Raw genomic sequence first — 21,298 nt, forward strand, 5'->3', positions numbered from 1 at the left:
ATGGTATTGTTTATATATGGCCAGATTCTTCAAGATAATAAATCAAGGTGAGCAAATAAGTCTTGCGTTTGATTCTGCACAGCAAAATTTTTTTGCCCTTGGGTTTACTCTTTGATCGTATAAACAAAAGTTCAAGCTACACACATAAAGGTTTTAAAGCAGATAAAACTTTTCACAGAAGTGCTCCTTTATTTTGTAATACTAGAACTGTTTAAGTTAGCTGAGGCAATTAATGCCACATACACACTATCGTATGTTTAATCTCCTGGTGCAGATTATAATCCCCACCTTCATCCAAAGGCAAACACTCTGTGAGCATGAAAGATTAAAAGATGTTAAGAGGCAAGTAATCTGCATTTTTCAGTTGCGTATTTTCAGTATTTGGACATTCTGATGCAAAGAAAGATCAGTAAAGCAACTCGGCTTTGATCTTTGTACATTTTGCAATGCAATGAAAGACACATGCGAAAAAGACAGGATTTTATCAGGATAAAAAACCAGCAGAGGGTGCTATTTGATACTTATTAGAACATGAATAAAAAGCAGCAGCAAGGCCTGTTTAGAATGAAAGCAACTCCAAAATGCACTCCCCTCTAAAATGCAAACCACATCCTTTCAAAAGACAATCGTTCTGGCCTATGTACGGCAAGTAATGCTATAATTAGATACAGTACACAAGAACAATGATGGGCAACCATTTTAAAGCAGGATTACATTAATAAGCAAGAGATGGTGAAAAGGCAATTCTAAAAATGAAAGAGTTGTGATTCTGTCATTTGGAGTTGCGTAGCTTCCCTTTACATGTTTTTCATAGCTGCAGAAACAGAGGAAACGCAGTGCTGAGGTCACATTTTCCTTTAGTTTTTAAAAGCAGCCACTAGCATTCTCAAAGGAATGTATAAACACACCATACCAAGAGCTGCACATACTTGGGGACTTCTCAAAAACAAAAAAAGCAACTGAGGAGGCCACACTCTCTCAAATGAAAAATCTGAGATTTCAGAACAATGGAGCAGTAGTGAAGGGACCTGAATATACAAAAACTTCCAGAATCAGTCATTAAATTCCACTGCTCAACTAAAAAGTAAACAGATCATTATACCCCATGTGGGATGTGCAAGCAGAGAAAGGTGAAACTTAGGAGCATCATGGCGACTTTGATTAAGCCATTTACTGTCAAGAAAAACTGGACATGTTCATAACTGAATGAGCCCTGAGGACTCTTGGTCCTGCACTCTCCCCCTTCTTATGTGGCGATTCTTGACTTCTGATTCTGGTTCAGTGACAACTCATTTTCTGCTTGCACACAGAGCAATGAATCGGCACAATTCAGTTCATCAAAAGAAAGTATCGGAAATCAGGAAAAGCCATATAAAATGACGAGAGGTGCAGGCAAAGAGGGAGCACGCAAGCACAGCTTAAGAGTTACGTCTGAACAGACCCAAACACCACCCATCACCAGAATCAATCTTTGTGGACTCCTGAAATTGGGAATGTAAAGACAAATGGAGTGTGGGGAACTTTTGGCCCTTCAGGTTTTGTCCGAACTGCAACTACCATCAACCCCTGACCACTGGTTATGCTTTTAGGGCTCATGGAGTTCAGCAATATCTGGAACGCCAAAGGTTCCCTACTCATGCTTTAAAAACATATTTACTGTATTTTTCCGTGTATAAGAGTAGGTTTCCCCCCTAATAAATTATGTCAAAAATAAGGGGGCATCTTATACAGTCAAACCTCTTCTTATGTCTGCCTCCTCTTGCGTCCATTTTGCCCAACATCTACAGCAAGCCCGGAAGTAACCCAGAAGTTTGCCGCTGTTCGCACAGGAGCAGCGATCGCTGTTCGCACATGCGCAGAAGTGGGCAATCGCCACTCATGCCTACGCACAACAGCGCCTCTCCCAGCGACCCATTTCAACCCCTGGACAGACTTCCAGAACGGATTATGGTCGCAGGTAGAGGTTCCACTGTACAAGGATAGTGCCGAGGCCATTTTCTTAAATCTGAGTCCCCCAAAATAGATGGAAAAATATGGTAACTCACTGTTTAGCAACAAAGTTAATGGCCTGATTTTCACACCATGGTAATCCAAACTATGGGTTACCAGGTAGATAGCATGAATGTTCAGGTTTCAGGTTCTCAGAAAGGGTATTGCAGCTGCCTTGCTCCTTCTCAGTTTTTTTTTGTTTTTTGTTTTACTCCTGCCCCATGCTGAGCTCTGGTTTGGCTTAACTTGTCAGCAGAACCCTGATGCATGGTTAAGCTCTCTCCTCAACTAACCATGAGTTGGAGCCAAGGAGCAAATTAGCTAAGAAATCTTCTCTGGGAATCTGCATGGTGCCTAACAGTGACTTGTGAACCAGATCAATGAGACTTAAAAGTACTGTACTTAACTTTGACTTAATTAACAATGGGGCTTACTTCTGAACTCATGTATCGAACTGCACTGAATCAGTAAAGATTCAAATTAGGATTAAGATAACCTTACCAGCATGGTGAACTGGTCATGTGATACATGTTTGCTTATGCATAGGAATTAATGTAAATAGGATGCAGACATTCTATCTGGTACAAAGAAAGGGAGATTTATCAAGTGGTAAAGTTTCTCCACATTTTTCACTTAGAAAATAAGCTGTCTGTTATTAATACAGAGGAGACACTGAATGTGAAAGGTGTTCTATAAAGTACAGTCGTACCTTGGCTGTCAAACAAAATCCGTTCCAGAAGTCCGTCCGACTTCTGAAAACGTTCGGCAACCAAGGTGTGGCTTCTGATTGGCTGCAGGAGCTTCCTGCACGTAATTGGAAGCCACATCAGATGTTCAGGTTCCAAAGGGCGTTCGCGAACTAGTACACTCACTTCTGGGTTGCGGCGTTTGGGAGCCAAAACGTTCAAGTCGCAAGGCATTCAGGATCCAAGTACGGCTGTACTTCGCTTTATAGCTAGAGCAGTCTTTTTAGGGACCGCTCAGCTTCCCTGCTTTTTCCTCATGATTTTCAAACAAGTATTCAGGTTCTGGCTAGGCTGACAACAAGTTTTACAACTTCTTTTTCTAAAGAAAAGCTGGCAGCTTGCTTACTTCAGACTGCTTGACAGGTACTACTTTCCGAAGAGTACACGGAGTGTCTAGTATATTATTTAATGTTTTAGAAATGTTTCTAGATTCTTGTTGTCCAGTCATGCCACATTAAATGCAATGTAAATATAGTCTGAAGCTCCTGGTGCCCATTCCTTGGAAGATGAGTTGGTTAGCTACAAGAGACAGAGTCTTCTCTGTGGCATCTTAGTTGTGGAATACCCTTCCCAGAGAGGCACTTTTATGGTATCTTTTAGGTGCCAACTTAAATACTATTATTCTCTTTGGGTTTTTTCGTGAGTGATAGACAGAGTATTTTTGTTATTTTGCTGTAGCTGGCTCAATTTCTATCTTACTTTTTCTTTTTTTACAAGTTGTTAATTTAAATGGTTTTTATTGGATATCATTTTATTTTGTTGTAAGGTGTCCTAAAGGCCTTGCAGTAGAAAAGCAAGAGTTTGGATTTTGTTACGAAGTATATCTTATGGCAACACTTAATAATGCAAATCCAAATATTTTGTAGATGAGGTTCAGAGACTTCGCCTTTTCCCGGACTGTGAAAGTATATCCTCGTAAATTTAACTACATGCACATGAGCAGTCCCTAATTGACAAAAAGGCTGTTAAGCCATGGAAACCTAAGTGCTAAAGGAAATATTTGCAGGGATAAGAACCCATAACACCCTGCCCGTAATGTGGGCTAGATCTCTCACATCCTGTTTGATTGCAACACAGACCAGTACTCCAATAAAAGCAGAAACAATTTTATCTTACCCATGCGGGAAGAAAGGAAGAATGAACACAACATCTTCCAAGCCAGCAAATGGACTTCCCCTTATAACCAAGCCCAGAATATTGCATACATTTTAGCTGGAAGAGTTGGCCAAAAAGAAAAGTTCAGTTTTGACTGAAGGCTTATGCACACAAGCATGTCTAAAAAAGAATATTCAAAAGCTCTTCTTTTCAGAGGTCTGATGCAGAAATAATTCTGCCAATAATGTAAGCTTCACAATGAGCTAAAGTTGGTGCAATATTAAGCTGGGTGGGGAGAGAGCATCAGGATTGTTGTTGTTGTTGTTTAGTCGTTTAGTCGTGTCCGACTCTTCGTGACCCCATGGACCAGAGCACTCCAGGCACTCCTGTCTTCCACTGCCTCCCGCAGTTTGGTCAAACTCATGGTGGTAGCTTCGAGAACACTGTCCAACCATCTCGTCCTCTGTCATCCCCTTCTCCTTGTGCCCTCCATCTTTCCCAACATCAGGATCTTTTCCAGGGAGTCTTCTCTTCTCATGAGGTGGCCAAAGTATTGGAGCCTCAGCTTCAGGATCTGTCCTTCTAGTGAGCACTCAGGTCTGATTTCCTTAAGAATGGAATGGTTTGATCTTCTTGCAGTCCATGGGACTCTCAAGAGTCTCCTCCAGCACCATAATTCAAAAGCACCAATTCTTCGGCGATCAGCCTTCTTTATGGTCCAGCTCTCACTTCCATACATCACTACTGGGAAAACCGTAGCTTTAACTATATGGGCCTTTGTTGGCAAGGTGATGTCTCTGCTTTTTAAGATGCTGTCTAGGTTTGTCATTGCCATTGATTTTCTCCCAAGATCAGGATTGTAGGAACTGGAAAAGAGAGTTTAACTCCTTTTCTCCCTTCCAAAAATCCCCCAATCATCAGGACCACAGGGGGTAGAGGGGTGCAGTGAGCCCTGATACAGCTTTCCCTCTCCCAGCTGTTACTCACATTTCTAAAAATTGTGCCTTCTCTAGTTTGGCCTAAAAGAGCAAGAAGCAGGCATGAACTCACACACTCTTTCCCCCTTTGTATTATGAATTTCCTCCTCCTTAACAGCTGTCCACTGAAGTCTGCAAACCCATTTGAATGGCTGGTTTTGTCAGGGAACTGCCATCGGCAGCACCGGAGGTGCCAAGGCTCTCTGAGGTAAAGGGAGACGTAACACCGGAAGAAGGAACCAGTAGGGGGCGAACAGGAATGTCAAGGGAAGGAGAGTCGGAGGAATGGCTCAGAGATGCTTCCAGTGAAAATAGTGGGGATGTCTCAGAACCTCCTATAGGGACACCCGTTCCTCGCCGGAAACTGTCACGCAGAGAGGCCAGAAGACGTGTTTCCGTTAAGGAGCTTTTATGTTGGAAACGTTTCCGAAAGCAACCACTTTCGGATTCTGCTAGCGACTGACGCAGCCATGCTGGAGGGGCTCCGTCACAGGCAGAGGTTTGAGAAGCTGTTCAAACTCTGAGGGATTGCAATTTACACACAAGCAGCTCTTCATCCCATCACAGCAATCCGAAAGTCACCGAAAGCTAGCTTGTGCCAGGGAGAGGCATCATGAGCGAACCAGCCGGAACCGGAGGGGCAGCTGGAGGAGGTCCAAGCCTGGAGGAAAGGTATAGGACGTTGGAAATCCAGCTTGCCTTGCAGACGGCGAGGCTGGAAGAAAGGAGGGCTCAGGATGCAGAGAGGGGGAGGGAGAAAGCCACCCCACTCAACAGAAAGATGCCAGGATTGGTGCAGAAATTTGGGGGGGACCCCAGGAACTACCATGCCTTTAGGACAGAGATGCAATATGCTCTCAATCTGCAATTTGATGACTTCCCTGATGAGGAATCGCGAGTGGCTTTTGTAATTAGCCATCTCGAATCAGGGGCGAAGGACTGGGTTAGACCCTTGATGGCAGCAAATAATGAGATCCTAAAGGACACAAGGAAGTTTTTTCGTGCCATGGACCTGATGTTTTCCAGTGACATTGAGCAGGGAGGGGTGCGAAGGCAGTTAATGGCTTGCAAACAGGGAAACAGGACTGTCCGTGAGTACTGGACTGAGTTCATTATGTTGATTCATCGTTTGGGGTGGGACTTGTCTTCTGAGCCCATTCAAATGCTGTTCGAAGAAGGTCTGTCTTCGTCCTTGAAAGATGAACTTTCCCGGAACCCCAGAGCAGAGTCTATGGACCAGCTGACTAAAGCCGCGCTAGCCATAGGAGCGCGCCAGGAAGCGAGGGCTTTGGAGAAGCGGGAGGGGAAAGGAGAACGTTGGAGGGAGCTCCGCATTCCAGACATTCCAGAGCAGCCTTTCCCGCCGGCAGAGCCGATGGAAGTGGGAACAGCGCGTGCGCGCACAGTTTCAAACATCGGTGAAGGGGGGAAGAAGGAGGGAAAGGGCGGGAAGAAATGCTATCTCTGCCAACAGCCAGGACACTTTGCCAGAGTCTGTCCACGGAGAAAGGAATGGCAAGGCATGGCAGGAGCTGTTGGGGGAGAGGAGAAGGAAAGCACAGAGCAAGTAAAAGCCAACGCCTGGCTGCCGTCGGGGCACAGCAGCCAGGCTCAAAAGCAGTGAGCGTGCCCGCACCAGAACCTCCCAGACCTGCTCTAGTGATAGAGGTGTTGCTAGAGCTGCCAAACGGACACCCCCTACAGATCAAGGCCCTGCTGGATTCAGGCAGCTCCTGTAATTTCATGAGTAAGGAGTTCGCAGCTGAGCACCAGATACAAACCCTCCCCTTAAGTAAACCCCTGCAGGTAACCACGATTGACGGCAGACAGTTGTTGGGAGGAGAAGTGAACCAACAGACAGTCCCCATGATAATGAGGGTGGCAAGACACACCGAGAGGATAGCGTTTAATGTGGCCACCTTGGGAGGAGCTCCCATAATTTTGGGGATGAGCTGGCTGGCACTACACGATCCTCTAGTGGGCTGGCACCAGAGGGTGGTCTCCTTTGGGTCAGCGCATTGCCTGGAACACTGCAAGCAGGGGAAGGAGCCCGGGGGAGCCAAGCTCACCTTAGCTGGGATGGAGGTAACGAAGCAAGGGGAGGTGCCTCCGCAATATGCAGATCTGAGCAACGTATTTAGCGAAAGGGAAGCGGACAAACTGCCGCCGCATAGACCCTTTGACTGTCAAATCAACCTACTCCCTGGGGCTCAACTCCCAGTGGGCAAGCTGTACGCCATGTCAGACAGGGAGATGCAGGAGCTGAGGGAGTTCATTGACAAAAACCTGAAGAGGGGTTTCATCAGAGAGTCCCGAGCGGTGGGGGGCAGCCCAGTGTTTTTTGTGGACAAAAAAAACACAGATAAGCCGAGACTTGTAGTGGATTTCAGGGCCCTAAACGCCGTGTCGGAACCCCTGGCCTTTCCTATGCCCCGAATTGATGACATTCTGACCAGGGTGAGGAAGGGGAAGATTTTTACAAAAACTGGACCTGCGGGGGGCGTATAATCTGATACGAATAAGGAAGGGGGATGAATGGAAGACCACCATGTTCACCCCTTTGGGAGCATTTGAATACCTCGTAATGCCCTTCGGTCTCCAAGCCGGCTCCGCATGTTTTCAAAGTTTCATCAACCACGTCCTGGGGCCGTTACTCTACAAGAATTGTGTGGCCTTTTTGGATGACGTGTTGGTGTATTCGGAAAATGAAGAGCAGCATGTGAGGGACGTGAGAGAAGTGTTGGGGCGGCTGCAAGCCAATCAGCTGTGGGTGAAACTGGAGAAGTGCCAGTTTCATGCCAAGGAGGTGGAATTCCTGGGGTACCGCCTGTCAGACCAAGGATTGGCCATGGATCCAGGCAAGGTCCAGGCGGTGCTGGAATGGAAGACACCGAAAACCAAGAAGGATGTGCAAAGATTCCTGGGGTTTGGGAACTTTTATCGGAAGTTCATCAAGAATTTTGCACACTTGACGGCGCCCATCACCGACTGCCTCAGTAGCAAGAAGAAATTTGTTTGGACGGCGGAGGCGGAGAGAGCTTTTGAAGAACTGAAAAGGGCTTTCGCTTCGGAAGAACAACTTCTGCATGTGGACCTACAGAAGCCCATGAGAGTGGAGACAGACGCGTCAGACAGAGCGGTGGGGGCTGTGCTTCTTCAGCCGGGAAGAAATACGTCGGAGTGGCGACCGTGTGCCTTTTTCTCGAGGAAGCTGAATAAGTCCGAGCGGAACTACACGGTGTATGACAGGGAACTACTTGCCATTCACGAAGCGTTCCGGAGGTGGAGACATTTATTGATTGGGGCACAACACAAGGTGCAAGTGTGCACCGACCACAAGAATTTGGAGTATTGGAGAACAGCTCGAGTACTCAACCAACGACAAGTGAGATGGGCACAGGAATTTTCCAAATTCCACTTCGAGATTTGTTATGTACCAGGCCCAGAGAACGTCAGGGCGGACGCTCTCTCACGCAAACCAGAGTACTTGGAAGGGGAGGGGGCAAGCGAAGAAAGACATGTCATTCCTGAGGACCGCTGGGTGTGTGGGGCGGCGCTGGTGGGGAGACGAGAGCTGGTAGAAGAAACGGAAACTGACGAATATGCCCAAAATAAGCTCAGAGGCCTCAGGGGAGAGGGGGAGAGCCCGGAGGGTTTTGAAGAAAGAAATGGGGCATTGTATTACAAAGGGGCACTGTATATACCAGAAGGTGAATTGAGAGGGAGGGTACTCAAGCAGTTGCATGATAGTCCCACGGCGGGACATTTTGGACAACACAAGACCATGTGGATGGTCACCAGGGAGTTTTGGTGGCCCAAGGTGAGGGAAGATGTAAAGGAGTATGTAAGAGGGTGTGACCAATGCCAGAGGGCCAAGGGGGAAAGAAGGGCGCCGGCAGGGTTATTGGAACCACTACCCACGCCAGAACGGCCTTGGGAGGCGGTATCAATAGATTTTATGACGGATCTGCCCAAATCCAAAGGGAAGACGGCCATCATGGTAGTAGTGGACCTGTTAACTAAGATGTGCCACTTTATAGCATGTTCACATGCAGTCACAGCGGAAGAAACAGCAAAGTTGTTTGTAGAACACATCTTCCGGCTGCATGGCGCCCCCTTGAGGGTTGTCTCGGACCGCGGGAAACAATTTACTTCCAGGTTCTGGAGGAAGCTCATGAGCTTGCTGCACGTGGAGGTCAATTTTTCGACGGCCAGGCATCCTGAAACCAACGGGCAGGCGGAAAGAGCAAATGGCATCCTCCAACAATATCTGAGGTGTTATGTCAATGACAGAGGGAATGATTGGGTCGAAAAGCTGGCGCTGGCAGAATTTGCCTACAACAATGCGGAGCATGTGTCCACAGGGATGAGTCCCTTTTTGGCCAATTACGGGTGTCACCCCAGGGCATTCCCGGGGGAGGGAGGCGAGAGATGGAGCGTCCCAGCGGCCGAACATTTTGTAGAAGAGATGGAAGCGATCCATCGTCAGCTTCAGCTCAACTTAGAAAGGGCCAAGGCTCAATATAAGAAGCAGGCAGACAAGAACAGGAGGGAAGGTGAAACCATAAGGGTGGGGGATCAGGTGTGGTTGTCCACCCAAGGGTTGCCGTTCAAAGGGGGTTGTAAGAAATTAAGACCCAAGAGATTGGGACCCTTTGAGGTCATTCAGCAGGTCAACCCAGTGGCTTTCAAACTCCGGTTACCCAACCACATGAAATTGCATCCAGTGTTCCACAGGTCATTACTGTCACCGTACAAGGGGGGAGGTGAAGGGGAGCACACCAGGGGACCAGTCTTGGAAGAGAGGGAGAGCAGTAACCATGTAGCGGAAATCCTCGATTCCAGGTGGAAGGGCAATCAGGTGGAGTATTTAGTGGCGTGGGAAGGGGAACCGGAGTCAGAAAACACTTGGGTGACAGCAGAGGAGGTCAATGACGAGGTTTTAACAGAAACGTTCCACCAAAGATTCCCGAGGAAACCACAGCCGGCAGCAAGGTTTAGGAGGGAGTATTTCGGCACCACAGACGAGGAAGAGGAACTGGAAGGATTCGCGGAGTCGGAGTTGGAAGAAGGAACGGACTCAGACGACGAGGAGTACCGAGAGACTAGGAAACGCAACAAGTGGAGAAAGGTGTTCGAAACCTCAGACGATGAGGAAGGTTCCTTCCGGGGTTTTACCCCCTCCCAAACTGTAGGGGAGGAGACGGGAGAGGGTGAAGGGGGCCCTGGAGGGGAGGTGGATGTCAGGGAACTGCCATCGGCAGCACCGGAGGTGCCAAGGCTCTCTGAGGTAAAGGGAGACGTAACACCGGAAGAAGGAACCAGTAGGGGGCGAACAGGAATGTCAAGGGAAGGAGAGTCGGAGGAATGGCTCAGAGATGCTTCCAGTGAAAATAGTGGGGATGTCTCAGAACCTCCTATAGGGACACCCGTTCCTCGCCGGAAACTGTCACGCAGAGAGGCCAGAAGACGTGTTTCCGTTAAGGAGCTTTTATGTTGGAAACGTTTCCGAAAGCAACCACTTTCGGATTCTGCTAGCGACTGACGCAGCCATGCTGGAGGGGCTCCGTCACAGGCAGAGGTTTGAGAAGCTGTTCAAACTCTGAGGGATTGCAATTTACACACAAGCAGCTCTTCATCCCATCACAGGTTTTAAACTATTCTACTTTAAATTATTATTCTTCAGGAAGAATTGTGTATTATGCTATAAGTGCAGGCAATGTAACTGTCCAACATTTTGACTTCACCCCAAAGGCACACTCCTCTATAGTCTCCCGAGACAGACGGATGCAAACAATGAACTCAAAGTGAGCAAATTAAAATACTACATAAATAAGATGGCATCTTACCCAAACTAGTATAGGTTTTTAAAAGACAAACATTATATTTAACTCGTAAAATACACAAGATGAGACTCCAATATTGCACCAGTGGACCTCATAGAACTTGCCTTTCTCCTCCTTCCCCGACCTCCATGTCCCCAAATCTACTCCAGAGGGTCCCCCAATCCTCTGGAGCATATTTTTGGGATGCATGAGGGTTGCAGGGGAGGAGCAGAGGAAGGGTAGGTGCAGTGTAGGTGGATGTATGTGGTGCAAATGGAACACAGCAACCAAATAATATCTCTAGTATTTTATTATAGCCTAAATATAACAGAGTCAGGTATACTAAAACTCATTGCTTTAAATAGGTTTAATAAGCTTACCTCTGTGCTGGATTTAGGCCAATAAAATTAAGATAAATAACACTAAGGGTGATTTAAAAAACCCCCACAAATTAACAAGAGGTGGGGGGGGGATCAAGTGTAACACACTTTCTCTTGGGTGCACACATCAAAAAAGAGAGAGAAAGAAATAGCACAAGTTGGACTTGTCAATACTGGCAACTCAAGGGTGTTGGGATCTGATTTCATCACAGCTATAAATTCTTGTTGACAAGGCCAACTTTTCAAAAGCCAGCAGTCCCCCCCCCCCCACTAAACCGCACCTAATTCAAGCGGGACACTAAAATACAGGTATTAAATGTAGTGCTTCCCTTTCATCTTGACTAGAAAAGACCACTTTTATGTTTCAAAACTACATACTTGAATTTTAATATTTTTAATATAAGTGACATTTGCAAAAGTATGCTGAAGTAGTTTGTTGGGAAATGCTGTAGAGAGAAGCACTACATGTCCAAAAGAAATAACAACTTATTTATTTCTTATAATAAGTGGTTGCTTAACAGAAATCAGATAAATGAAAATCCAGGACTATATTATGTATAGAGTAATTACTAAGAATTATGCAATCTTGTTAAACAGGGTCCTTGACTATGGTTGAAAGTGTGAACAACATGAGACAAAGACTTTCAGCAAATCCCAAGTTGTTGGGGTTTTTTAAGATACAAGAAGATACAAGATACAAGAAGATTCTTAAGATACAAGAAGACTCAAATAAGGTCAATAAAGAAAAATTGATATATGTATCCAAAAAAGTTTTATCGTTAGGAAAAAGTAACCAGGGGAGTGAAAACATACTATTGTTAGTGCTAGCCGAAATACAATCCACCAACAGTGGGGGGAAAATAGATTTAAAAGGACATGAAAAATATATATAATCCTATTTTTGATAAGTCACCTAAGTCTCTTCTATGCATCCTCTTCTATGCATGCCTACTTCCTTTCATCAAAACGAATTTATTAATCAGGCAACAAAACAGGTTGCAGCCAAACAGAAACATATGAGCATAAATTATACATAAGAATTATACGGGGGGGGGGGGGACATGCATTAAAAAACCAGAATCTTGGATCTTGAGGGAGGCCACATGGCCTTGTATAAGTTGAGCTGCATTCACCGTGAATTTAGCCAGACAACAGATATTTAATCTTATCCCTATCTCGGTGGGTAGCAACCACTACTCAAGATTGCTTAAAATATTTTTGCCTGTATGCTTCCTGCCATTTGCAGAACATCAAATAGCTTATGGTATCCTCTACTCAAGGGCTACTGCAGACACAAAAGTGCAGACCTCTGGGGATTTTCTTAAATCTCCCCAAAATCAGACTTCATAGTCTGAAAATACGCAGAGTTGTGGGCACTTTGAGAAAAAATGTGCATTTAGCTCAGATAAGTGTTTCTCTTCCCCATGGTGTGATGGTTTCAAAGTGGGGAAAGTGCTGGAAAATCTGTATAAAGTAATGGCATCCCTTCCTGTTCTGCAACAGATTTTGGAGCAGGGCTTTAATATTTTGTCGGCTAAGTGGGATTTTGGTAGTGAAAAGAGCCTCTGGATCAAATCTGTATTTCCTCGATAATAGTTTATTGTTAGCTAGCTAGGTGTTTGGGGAGGATGATTGAGAGTGTTCCGCCATACATTATTTTACCAGTTTATTTACCAAATATCTCCATTTAAAAAATAAGAAGATAGTCCTTGAAATGAAATATGAAATTGGCACTAATCCTGCTTCTCCCCACAGGTACGCTGTGGGTGTTCCTGGTGAGAGACCCAGTAAAGCACAACTGTACTTCTTCCAGCTGTTTGGACTCTGAAATACCCCCAGATTTCTGCCCCATATATCAACCTTAGCAGCAAAAGTTTTTAGAGCTGGCAGCCCAAGATTCCTCACCCTTCACTCTGGCAAATTTCAACACCTACTGCACTGAACTTTGGGCATTCAGTTTATTTTCCTGCCAATGACTGTTCCATAGGCCATTTTGGGCAAACAAACCTCCAGATAATTAAATCTATTAGACTTCTCCAAGGGATGACGGTCTAATTGCCATTTGTTTTTATCTGTTCTATCATCAAGCACCATTACTTTGGGCTCAGAATAGCTGACACATAACTGTTCCTTATTACTTATTTCCTCTCATTGAGAAAATTCCCCAAGGCTAGATCATTTGGAATAACCAAAACTACTTCATGTCTCTACAGATAGCACAACACTTGGCAAAGTTCACCAGATACTCAGGTCCCAGGCCTGGTGGAGTCAAAGTGATGTTAGTGTACTGGAATGAGTTGCGCACAGCTGATAAAAAGGAAGGCAGTAGTCACACCTTATTTAGTAAGATATGTACACAGACATTTGCTTGTTGCTACAAACAAAAGCTTTCAGGAGGTGTTATCACAAAGTTGAATAGCCTTTTCCCTCCCTTCCTATATCATATTACATTCAGCTTAGATAATAAATGTAAATCAATTCATCTTCAGAATGAAAACAGCGTCTTGAAACCATCTGTAAAACTACAAAGGGTTCAGTCTATTGAGCAATGATGCTTTGCAGAGTTCGCATGATATCAGACCTTAAATCAATAGGCCAAATATGACACTGAACCACCATGTTTCCCCAAAATAGCAATCAATATTTTAATATGTAAAGGTCCTACTCTCTGACGCTGCACACATTCTGTGTAGCAGTCACAAGTTCAATTATGTTCCCCAACTAATGGTGTGAAGGTAGGAAAGGAAACATTCAGGCAGTATCAGGTAAGCTCATCTAGACAATGGCCTGGTTCATACATCATGCTGAGCCAAATCACGGCTTAGCATGAGCATGTGGGCTCTGGGAGGAACGATTTCAGCTACTTTGCTCTTGATTAACTGTTCTGCTGCTAAGTTGAGCAAAACCATCGCTTAGCTTAGTGTGTCACCTGGGCTCATGGTTTAGCAATCCCCATACAAACCACGAGATGTAGCCAAGGTTTCTCTCATGGTTTACAGCTCACAGTTTGTTCAAAGGAGCGAAACCATGTACCTGGGTTCAGGCAGCACACCAAGCTAAGCTTTGGCTAAGCGCGGTGCAACACTACACAGCAGAATGCCTGGGCAGGAGCCATGCAATGTCTTCTCCACGTATCAAATTCAGCCCTCCAGGTCTCTCCATCTGGCCCCCAGGAATCTCCCCAGGCTCCTCAAGTGCTTTTGCTTGGCTGGAATGTGCCCTTGAGCTATGAAAATGCCTCTTGCTTGCTTGCCAGGATGAAACATGGAAAGGCATGTTTATGTACAGAAACCTCTGCCTTTTTGTGTGTGTGGCCTTCTATACAAAGTAAGAATCACATCTATTGCTCCACCCACTTTGGTCTCTAATCTCACTCAACACCTGTATGCTGTTTCCCCAAAGGTTGGAAATGTGGCCAACCGTAATTTGGCTTAGCATGATGCTGTCTCCTATTACTTAGAGGTAACCCACATAAGCCATTTGATCAGTGATACTGTGAGCAGGATATCAGGGAAACAGTTGTAGAAAATGGAGTCTAGAAGGAAATTTATCACTTGACAAAGAACTAGTCATTAACCAAGTAGTCTTTTACTGTACGAATTGAGAAATATTTTTTTTAACTTACCTGGAGATTTTTTGCTTGCTCTTGATTGCATCAAGTAGGCGTGGCGAGGCAGCAAAGGTGATGATGGCAAAGACATTGAAACTCCTTTGGCCAAGTTCATTCTGTAGACATCTTCCGGTGCAGGCTGGATACCACTGGGGAAATCTGCATGGTGGCCAGATGTGGCAATTATCTGCAGTGCACTTTCTGAGCATGAATCACCTTTATAATAAATCATAAAAAAGGAGGGAAGGGGATTAAAGTTACACAGCAAATGAACAGAAAGCTGTATGAAAATACGAGAACAAACTCCATTGTATCAAGCTTTGCTGTGACAGCAATAGAGCAAAGGCTGGTTTAAGCGGCATTACAGACATTTGTTACAGAAAGGAACCACAAACAAAAAGAGGAATAATGGATAAAAAAAGCACAAATGTTATTTTCAGTTATAATGCTACTGTGAAAAGAGCTGCTTTTAGGCTATTCTATGTGCTATGTCACCTCCAGTCCTTGCCTGGTGACTTGATATGTGGCCTATTTTTTAATTTTTTTAAAAATGGCTTTGAAAAGGGAAGCAAGGCGAGTTGTTAGTCTAAGTTCCCTACTGGGAAATGGGATCTACGGCCCAAGAATAAAATAAATGAACGACCCTTTTTTGCTGGACACCTATCTTGTTCCACTTTAGTAGCCTCTGATGGAGAGAAGGGGAAATATTTAAAGACAGAGTGGAGAGAAACAAGTGTAACTTGCTATAAAATAAAAGTTGTAGGTATTTGCTGGACCTTTAAATAAATACCAATATTTGCTGCTATAAAATAATCTTGTTCCCAAATAGAAAGCCCAACTTTAGGCATAAGAAGTTTTATCCAAATATAGCATCTCATATCATGTCTCCCAAAGTGGCCAAATCTGTGATCTCTCATAAGAACTCATGATGGTGGAACCCTGTACCTGTACCTATTGCTGCCTACTTCTGGCAGCTAAATGCTTCTATGTTCCCATTATCAGCAGCTACATGCACACAAACAACTCTGTTTAACAAACAGTTTATATGCTTTACATCCTGTACAGTCTGTAACAGGGAAGTCAGACAAGGAGGGAGCAGAAGTATAAACAAACAATTCTCTTAGGAGGATCACATGTTATCCTCAAATAATTCACACATAAATGCTACCAGAGTCAGGCCCTCTGCAACCTTTCCCAGGTCTTTCTCTAGAAAAAACTACTATTAAGAACTCTAAAATATCCTCATATATATGCTGAACATGATCCTGCTTGAAGAGGGGGGTGTGGGGAACTGTAAATCTACATACAAAATATGCATCAGCACTACAAAAACAGTTTTGAAATATATGCTTGCGTCTGAAGAACATAGCCCGAATCACATAACACTGTTCACCTTTACTTAATCAGTTTATTTCTACCACTTCCTTTGATCTAAAAGCAACATGCACTGACAAATGAACATGTAATAAGATTCTGCTGTTGCAGTATATCAGAAAAGGGTGGTTTTGAAGACTATCACCTCATTTGAGCCAGTTCACACACAAAAATATTGTTCCGTTGTTTAACAATGGTTAAGGAAACAGGAGCAGCCTATGAAATCTCCCCCAAAATCCTTCCCCTCTTCCCCCCCCCTTTTTCGGTAGCAACAATATTAACAAGTTTAAACAAAGTTTACCAAACAAACAACTAGTTTTGTTGAAGAAAAAAAGGGGAGTAAGATAAAAGAGGTGTATATGAGAGGTGTAACACCAAGTTTTTTTTAAATGGCTTAGACCAATTATCCAAACAGAGCTGCTGGATTCATAAGAAGGTATTTGAGTAAAAACCAATGTGCTTTGACTATTTTTCAAGTATCTGTTATCAGTTTTGTATGAAGACTTTGAATACACAAAGTACCAAAGACAGAAGAAAATTGACTTTTCCAAGTTTGAATTTAAGTATTAAAAACTTAAAATACTTCAGAAGTTAGTATTAAAATCCTTCCCATTCATTTCAGACTTTAGATTAGGACATTCCTGTTTATCACAGCAAATCAAGACAACTGCTTTTTCAGGCTTTTTCAATAAAGACTAGCCATACATTGTCCACATTTATATAATATCTTAATAAGCTGTGATGTGAATGAGACATTTGTCCATGGATGCAGCCTCTTCTCTTCCCTGCATACAGAAACAAAATCTGGGAAACTTCAACTAACCATAGTTTCCCATTTTGTTCAAACCAGGAAACTATGGTTACCAGGTTCAGAACATGCCAGGATCATAAACCATCTCGTAATTATAGGTTCCTTGCATGAATGAAACGGGAAAGTAGTTCCTGGCTAACTGTGGCACTATGAAGAACTAAATGAAAACGGGAGCAACACAAGAATGGAGCACGTGGAAAATAAGCTTGTACGTATCTCAGCTTATTAAGCAAAGATTTGATCGTTCAAATAGGGCCAATAACCCTGACAGCTGTAAGCAAGCATTTTATCTTTGAAACATAAACAGTATAGCTTGGTGAGATGTATTATTCCGAAAGAAACAATAACCCACTTACCTAATGCAGGTTAAACTTTCACTTCAAGTACAAGCTCAATAGACAGCCTTAGACAATCCCCCATTTCCCAACCTGAAAAAATCCTCCATAACTTCAGGACACTTGTGCTCCATGTAGGATTGTTGAACTTAACATGTAATACATTTTGAGCATCACTGAAAAGTGCTATGTGAATATTAAGTTTATATGTAGGGTTTATATGTGATGACTATACTCATTAGAAAAAAACCCTAAATTTGAAAAATACTGGCTCACACAAATGAAAGCGGCCATCTTATACAGAGCAATCCTATACATACTTCCTTGGATGCAAACTCCCTGAGTTTTTGATGTTTCTGGAGGTTTATGTCCAGTCCTTCCACTACAACTGCAACTGAAATTAAAATAACTGCAAAAAATATCTCACAAAAAAAATTACAGGTCCAGGACTGCAGCCTGAGAAATACATCAACAATATATTCTCTAATCTAATTTATTTACTTCCTTTGTTTGATATGAATGCCTTTGTCCGCACCCAGTTTTGTCTCTGCTTGTCTGCCAGGGGATTTCCTGCAACAAATATTCACATGCATCTGTATTTGAGATGTTAGAAGAGCCTCAAAACCAGACAAAGGCATCTAAAATATGCCTTTCTCAGTATCTAAAATCACGTCCCTTGTTGCAATCCCCCTCTCTAGCAGGGGTCCAAGTGAACAGGCTATTTTCTGTCTGAATGTCATTTCTGTCAGTGACACTTTTAAATAAAGTGCTGAGAAAGAAGCTAGCTAGATTTGCAATTCTCAGGAAACAAACAGGCAGGTTTAGCCGAAGTATTTGAGAGGAAGAGGTTGTTTGTATGTATGTTTAATTCATTCAACATTTCTTGAATCTGGCTGTGCCTGAGTGCAGAAAGGCTCCTAATCCAGTGGATGCGTCTGCTAATCGTGAGGAGGGAAGAATTTTTTTAACTGATATCCCCTTTCCCCTTGCAGGTTAGCATGCCACACTCCTCCAACAACCTGGAGAAGGTTGGGAGGGGGAATGTGGAAAGCCAGATCCAGCAAAAATTGCCTCTCCTCCGCTTCTGTTTGTGGAGACATTCAATTGAATTAAGTCCCTTGTATTTCACTCCTTAGTATTATTCCATTAGTATTCCTGTGAGAATCCCTTGCAGACAACCGCAGTGCCTGGAGACAAGTCAGTCAGGACGTGTATCCATAGCACTGACCATAGGAGGAATGACCGCTGGGAGGAGCACAGAGAGGAAAATGCCTTGGTGGGTCTGCAGCAGCAGAACTAGACGCCTTTATCTGCCCCATCTGCAGCCAAACATGTCTCTCCTGTATCTGTCTCTACAGCCACCGCAATTGCTGCAACCTTCCAACAGTTTGACTTCGCTCACAGAGGTACACACCTCCATTGTCTCCCGAGACAGTCGGATGCTAACAAAGCATCCCGTTCAGTTCAATTCAAGAGACCGATCAGGTTGCTTAGCACCAGCAGTGCTAGAGGGTCACAATATTTTATGGGTAAAACTAGATATAAGTTAATTAATTCATTAAAACAAAACCTGTTCCTTGTAGGCAACGAGAAACATGCAGAATATTTTTATATTTGCTTTGACCTCCACTCCAAACACACACCCAGTTTCAGCCATGACACTGCTACTGCAATGATGGAGAAGGGCTGCACAAAGCTGGACCCGGGTTCAACCCTCAACCCTTTAGTGCTAGAGAACATCTGGAACATTAAAAAGCTTACGAAGAGAGCAGCTGCGCAAAGGTGAATGGAGGCCAGCAAGTATGACACAAAGGGGTGTTGCATGTATTCCAAGCATTAAAAGCACCAGTGTTTGTACAGTATAACTTTCTAACTAAAGCATCGTTGACATGGGTTGTAAAACCCTAGCAACGATACCAACACTTTCACGTTACAAGTAGCCATATCGGTACAGTCGTACCTCTACCTACGTATTCCTCTGGATACGGAATCTTCGGGTTATGGCCACAGCAACCCCGGAAGTGCATACTTCCGGGTTTCACCGCGCGTGCATGTGCAGAAGCACTGTGCGCACCACATGCGTGCACAGAAGCACACCTCTATTTATGTTATTTTTGGGGTGCGAACAGACCCCCAGAACGAATTAAGTTCGTATCCAGAGGGTCCACTGTACACTGCTTACTTGCCTGGAAGGGAAAAAATACCTTAATGCAAGTTGGGTTCCGCCTCCGCCCCCCCGGCAGGAAATACATATGACTGGTCTTAAAATATGCAAGATCAGTTTTTTAATTGTTTAGCAGCAGGGGTGGCTAGTCGCTTTTTTCTTTTCCTTCCTTTTGCTCAAGGGCTACATTTGCCCTTGACCAACCCTACCAGCAGTGGGTGGGGCCACCCAAGACACTCATACGGGTGCAGGCACAAAAGCCAACAGCCTTGACTCATGGTCCATGCAGATCAGGTGAGGAGGGAAGGTTATAATGCTCCTTCTGATGCACTAGTGACAACAGATGCTGAAATACTAGGTGTAATACAAATTCATTTAACAACAATATAGTTTTTCAAATTTGCAGGTTGCTCCATCTGCTTATTCTGTCTCAACTATCTTACTAAACACATGCCCCCAAAATACAATAATACTCTTGGAAGGGCTACCACCACAGGGCTACCACCCCATTCTCCATTCATAAAATGATTAATCTGATGGCTGGGGAGTGAGCAATTTGCATCCCTAACGACAGTGCTGACCTCCACCCGTCGCAGCATAGTGTATACAGTGGTACCTCGGGTTACAGACGCTTCAGGTTACAGACTCCGCTAACCCAGAAATAGTACCTTGGGTTAAGAACTTTGCTTCAGGATGAGAACAGAAATCGTGTTCCGGCGGCGCAGCGGCAGCGGGAGGCCCCATTAGCTAAAGTGGCACCCCAGGTTAAGAACAGTTTCAGGTTAAGAATGGACCTCCAGAACGAATTAAGTTCTTACCCAAGGTACCACTGTATTTTTGTTTTTGTTTTGCTGCTGCTACAAAAACCAGGGGTGTCTTGGAAGGCCAGGAAAAAAATGGGGGGGGGGAGGAGGATATATCAGGCTCCCAAAATGGTAGTTAGCCACCCCTGATTTCGGCACATTTAATAATTTAGTTGCACATAAAAAAGCTGCAACTGAGGAGTATTTTCCTGTCGTTTAGTGTTATATGACCCTTCTGAACCAATAATGAAGTGTCAGCAGTAGTCATAACAACTACCCTGGATGACTGGTTTAAACAAACAAAGCAGCATTTTCTGCAGGTTTTGCAACTTCTTCTCTGTGGCTATACTCAAAGTTTAATTCTACCCCACACAATATTTAGAGGATTGCTTCCTTTCAAACTGGAAAAAAGGACACAGCAACTGGCAGTTAACACCCAGTTGTAGTTTGGAATCTATAGCTCAAGAGAATATTAGTTTAACAACGTTATGTTTTTCAGGTGTATTGTTCAGAAGATAGAGGCAGTGTTTGAATTACTGACAGGACAAAAGCTAATAATGGTTTCGCCCTCTTTCCCCCTAAACAGGAAATTCTATTAATATTCAGAATACTGGGTTTGGTTTGGTTTTTGTCCAAACCCAAACGGGTTACTTCCGGGTTTTGCCGCTCACACATGCGGAGAAGCACTAAGTCGCGCCGTGTGTGCGCGCAGACACGGAGCTTCAGCTTGAGTCAGTTCCGTGTTACGGGTGGGCCTCCAGAACGGATCCCATCCGTAACACGAGGTTCCAGTTTATCTGGGGAAATCTTGCAAGTCTGCCCAACCCTGCTCTGGAGGAACAAGACTACATGATACCCATTGAACTGTTCATTACCAATATACAAGTAAACTTGTTTCATATAGCTATTATCTATATACACATTTACCTGTATACAAGCTTTTACAAATCTCCCAATGTCATTTCAACAGTTTAGCAGCTATATTCTCTACATTCTCTATATTCTCTATATCTTCCACCTAGTCATTCTGACACGTTGGCACCCTAGTTGCAAAATTGAACAGTTCCAAAATACAGACTTGCTTTCACTTATGCTAGATTAAACATACTGCCTTCAGACATACTTGAGGGCTGATTTCAAAAAATTCCGCTGGAAAAACACTTATGCCTACGTGGAGATGGCCGTGTTG

General features: G+C 44.0%; 1 protein-coding gene across 4 annotated transcripts in view; it reads right to left on the reverse strand.

The window, feature by feature from the left end:
- Positions 1-21,298, reverse strand: part of TANC1 (tetratricopeptide repeat, ankyrin repeat and coiled-coil containing 1) — a 137,406-nt gene that overhangs the window by 55,261 nt on the left and 60,847 nt on the right. For all 4 annotated transcript variants that reach the window (XM_083405148.1, XM_083405150.1, XM_083405149.1 and 1 more), the window contains exon 3: positions 14,638-14,838. In XM_083405148.1, the coding sequence (XP_083261274.1) occupies positions 14,638-14,838 (201 nt within the window). The remainder of the gene's footprint in view (positions 1-14,637; positions 14,839-21,298) is intronic.

The sequence above is a fragment of the Podarcis tiliguerta genome (assembly GCF_965153285.1).
Source record: "Podarcis tiliguerta genome assembly, chromosome: 1".
Lineage (NCBI taxonomy): Eukaryota > Metazoa > Chordata > Lepidosauria > Squamata > Lacertidae > Podarcis > Podarcis tiliguerta.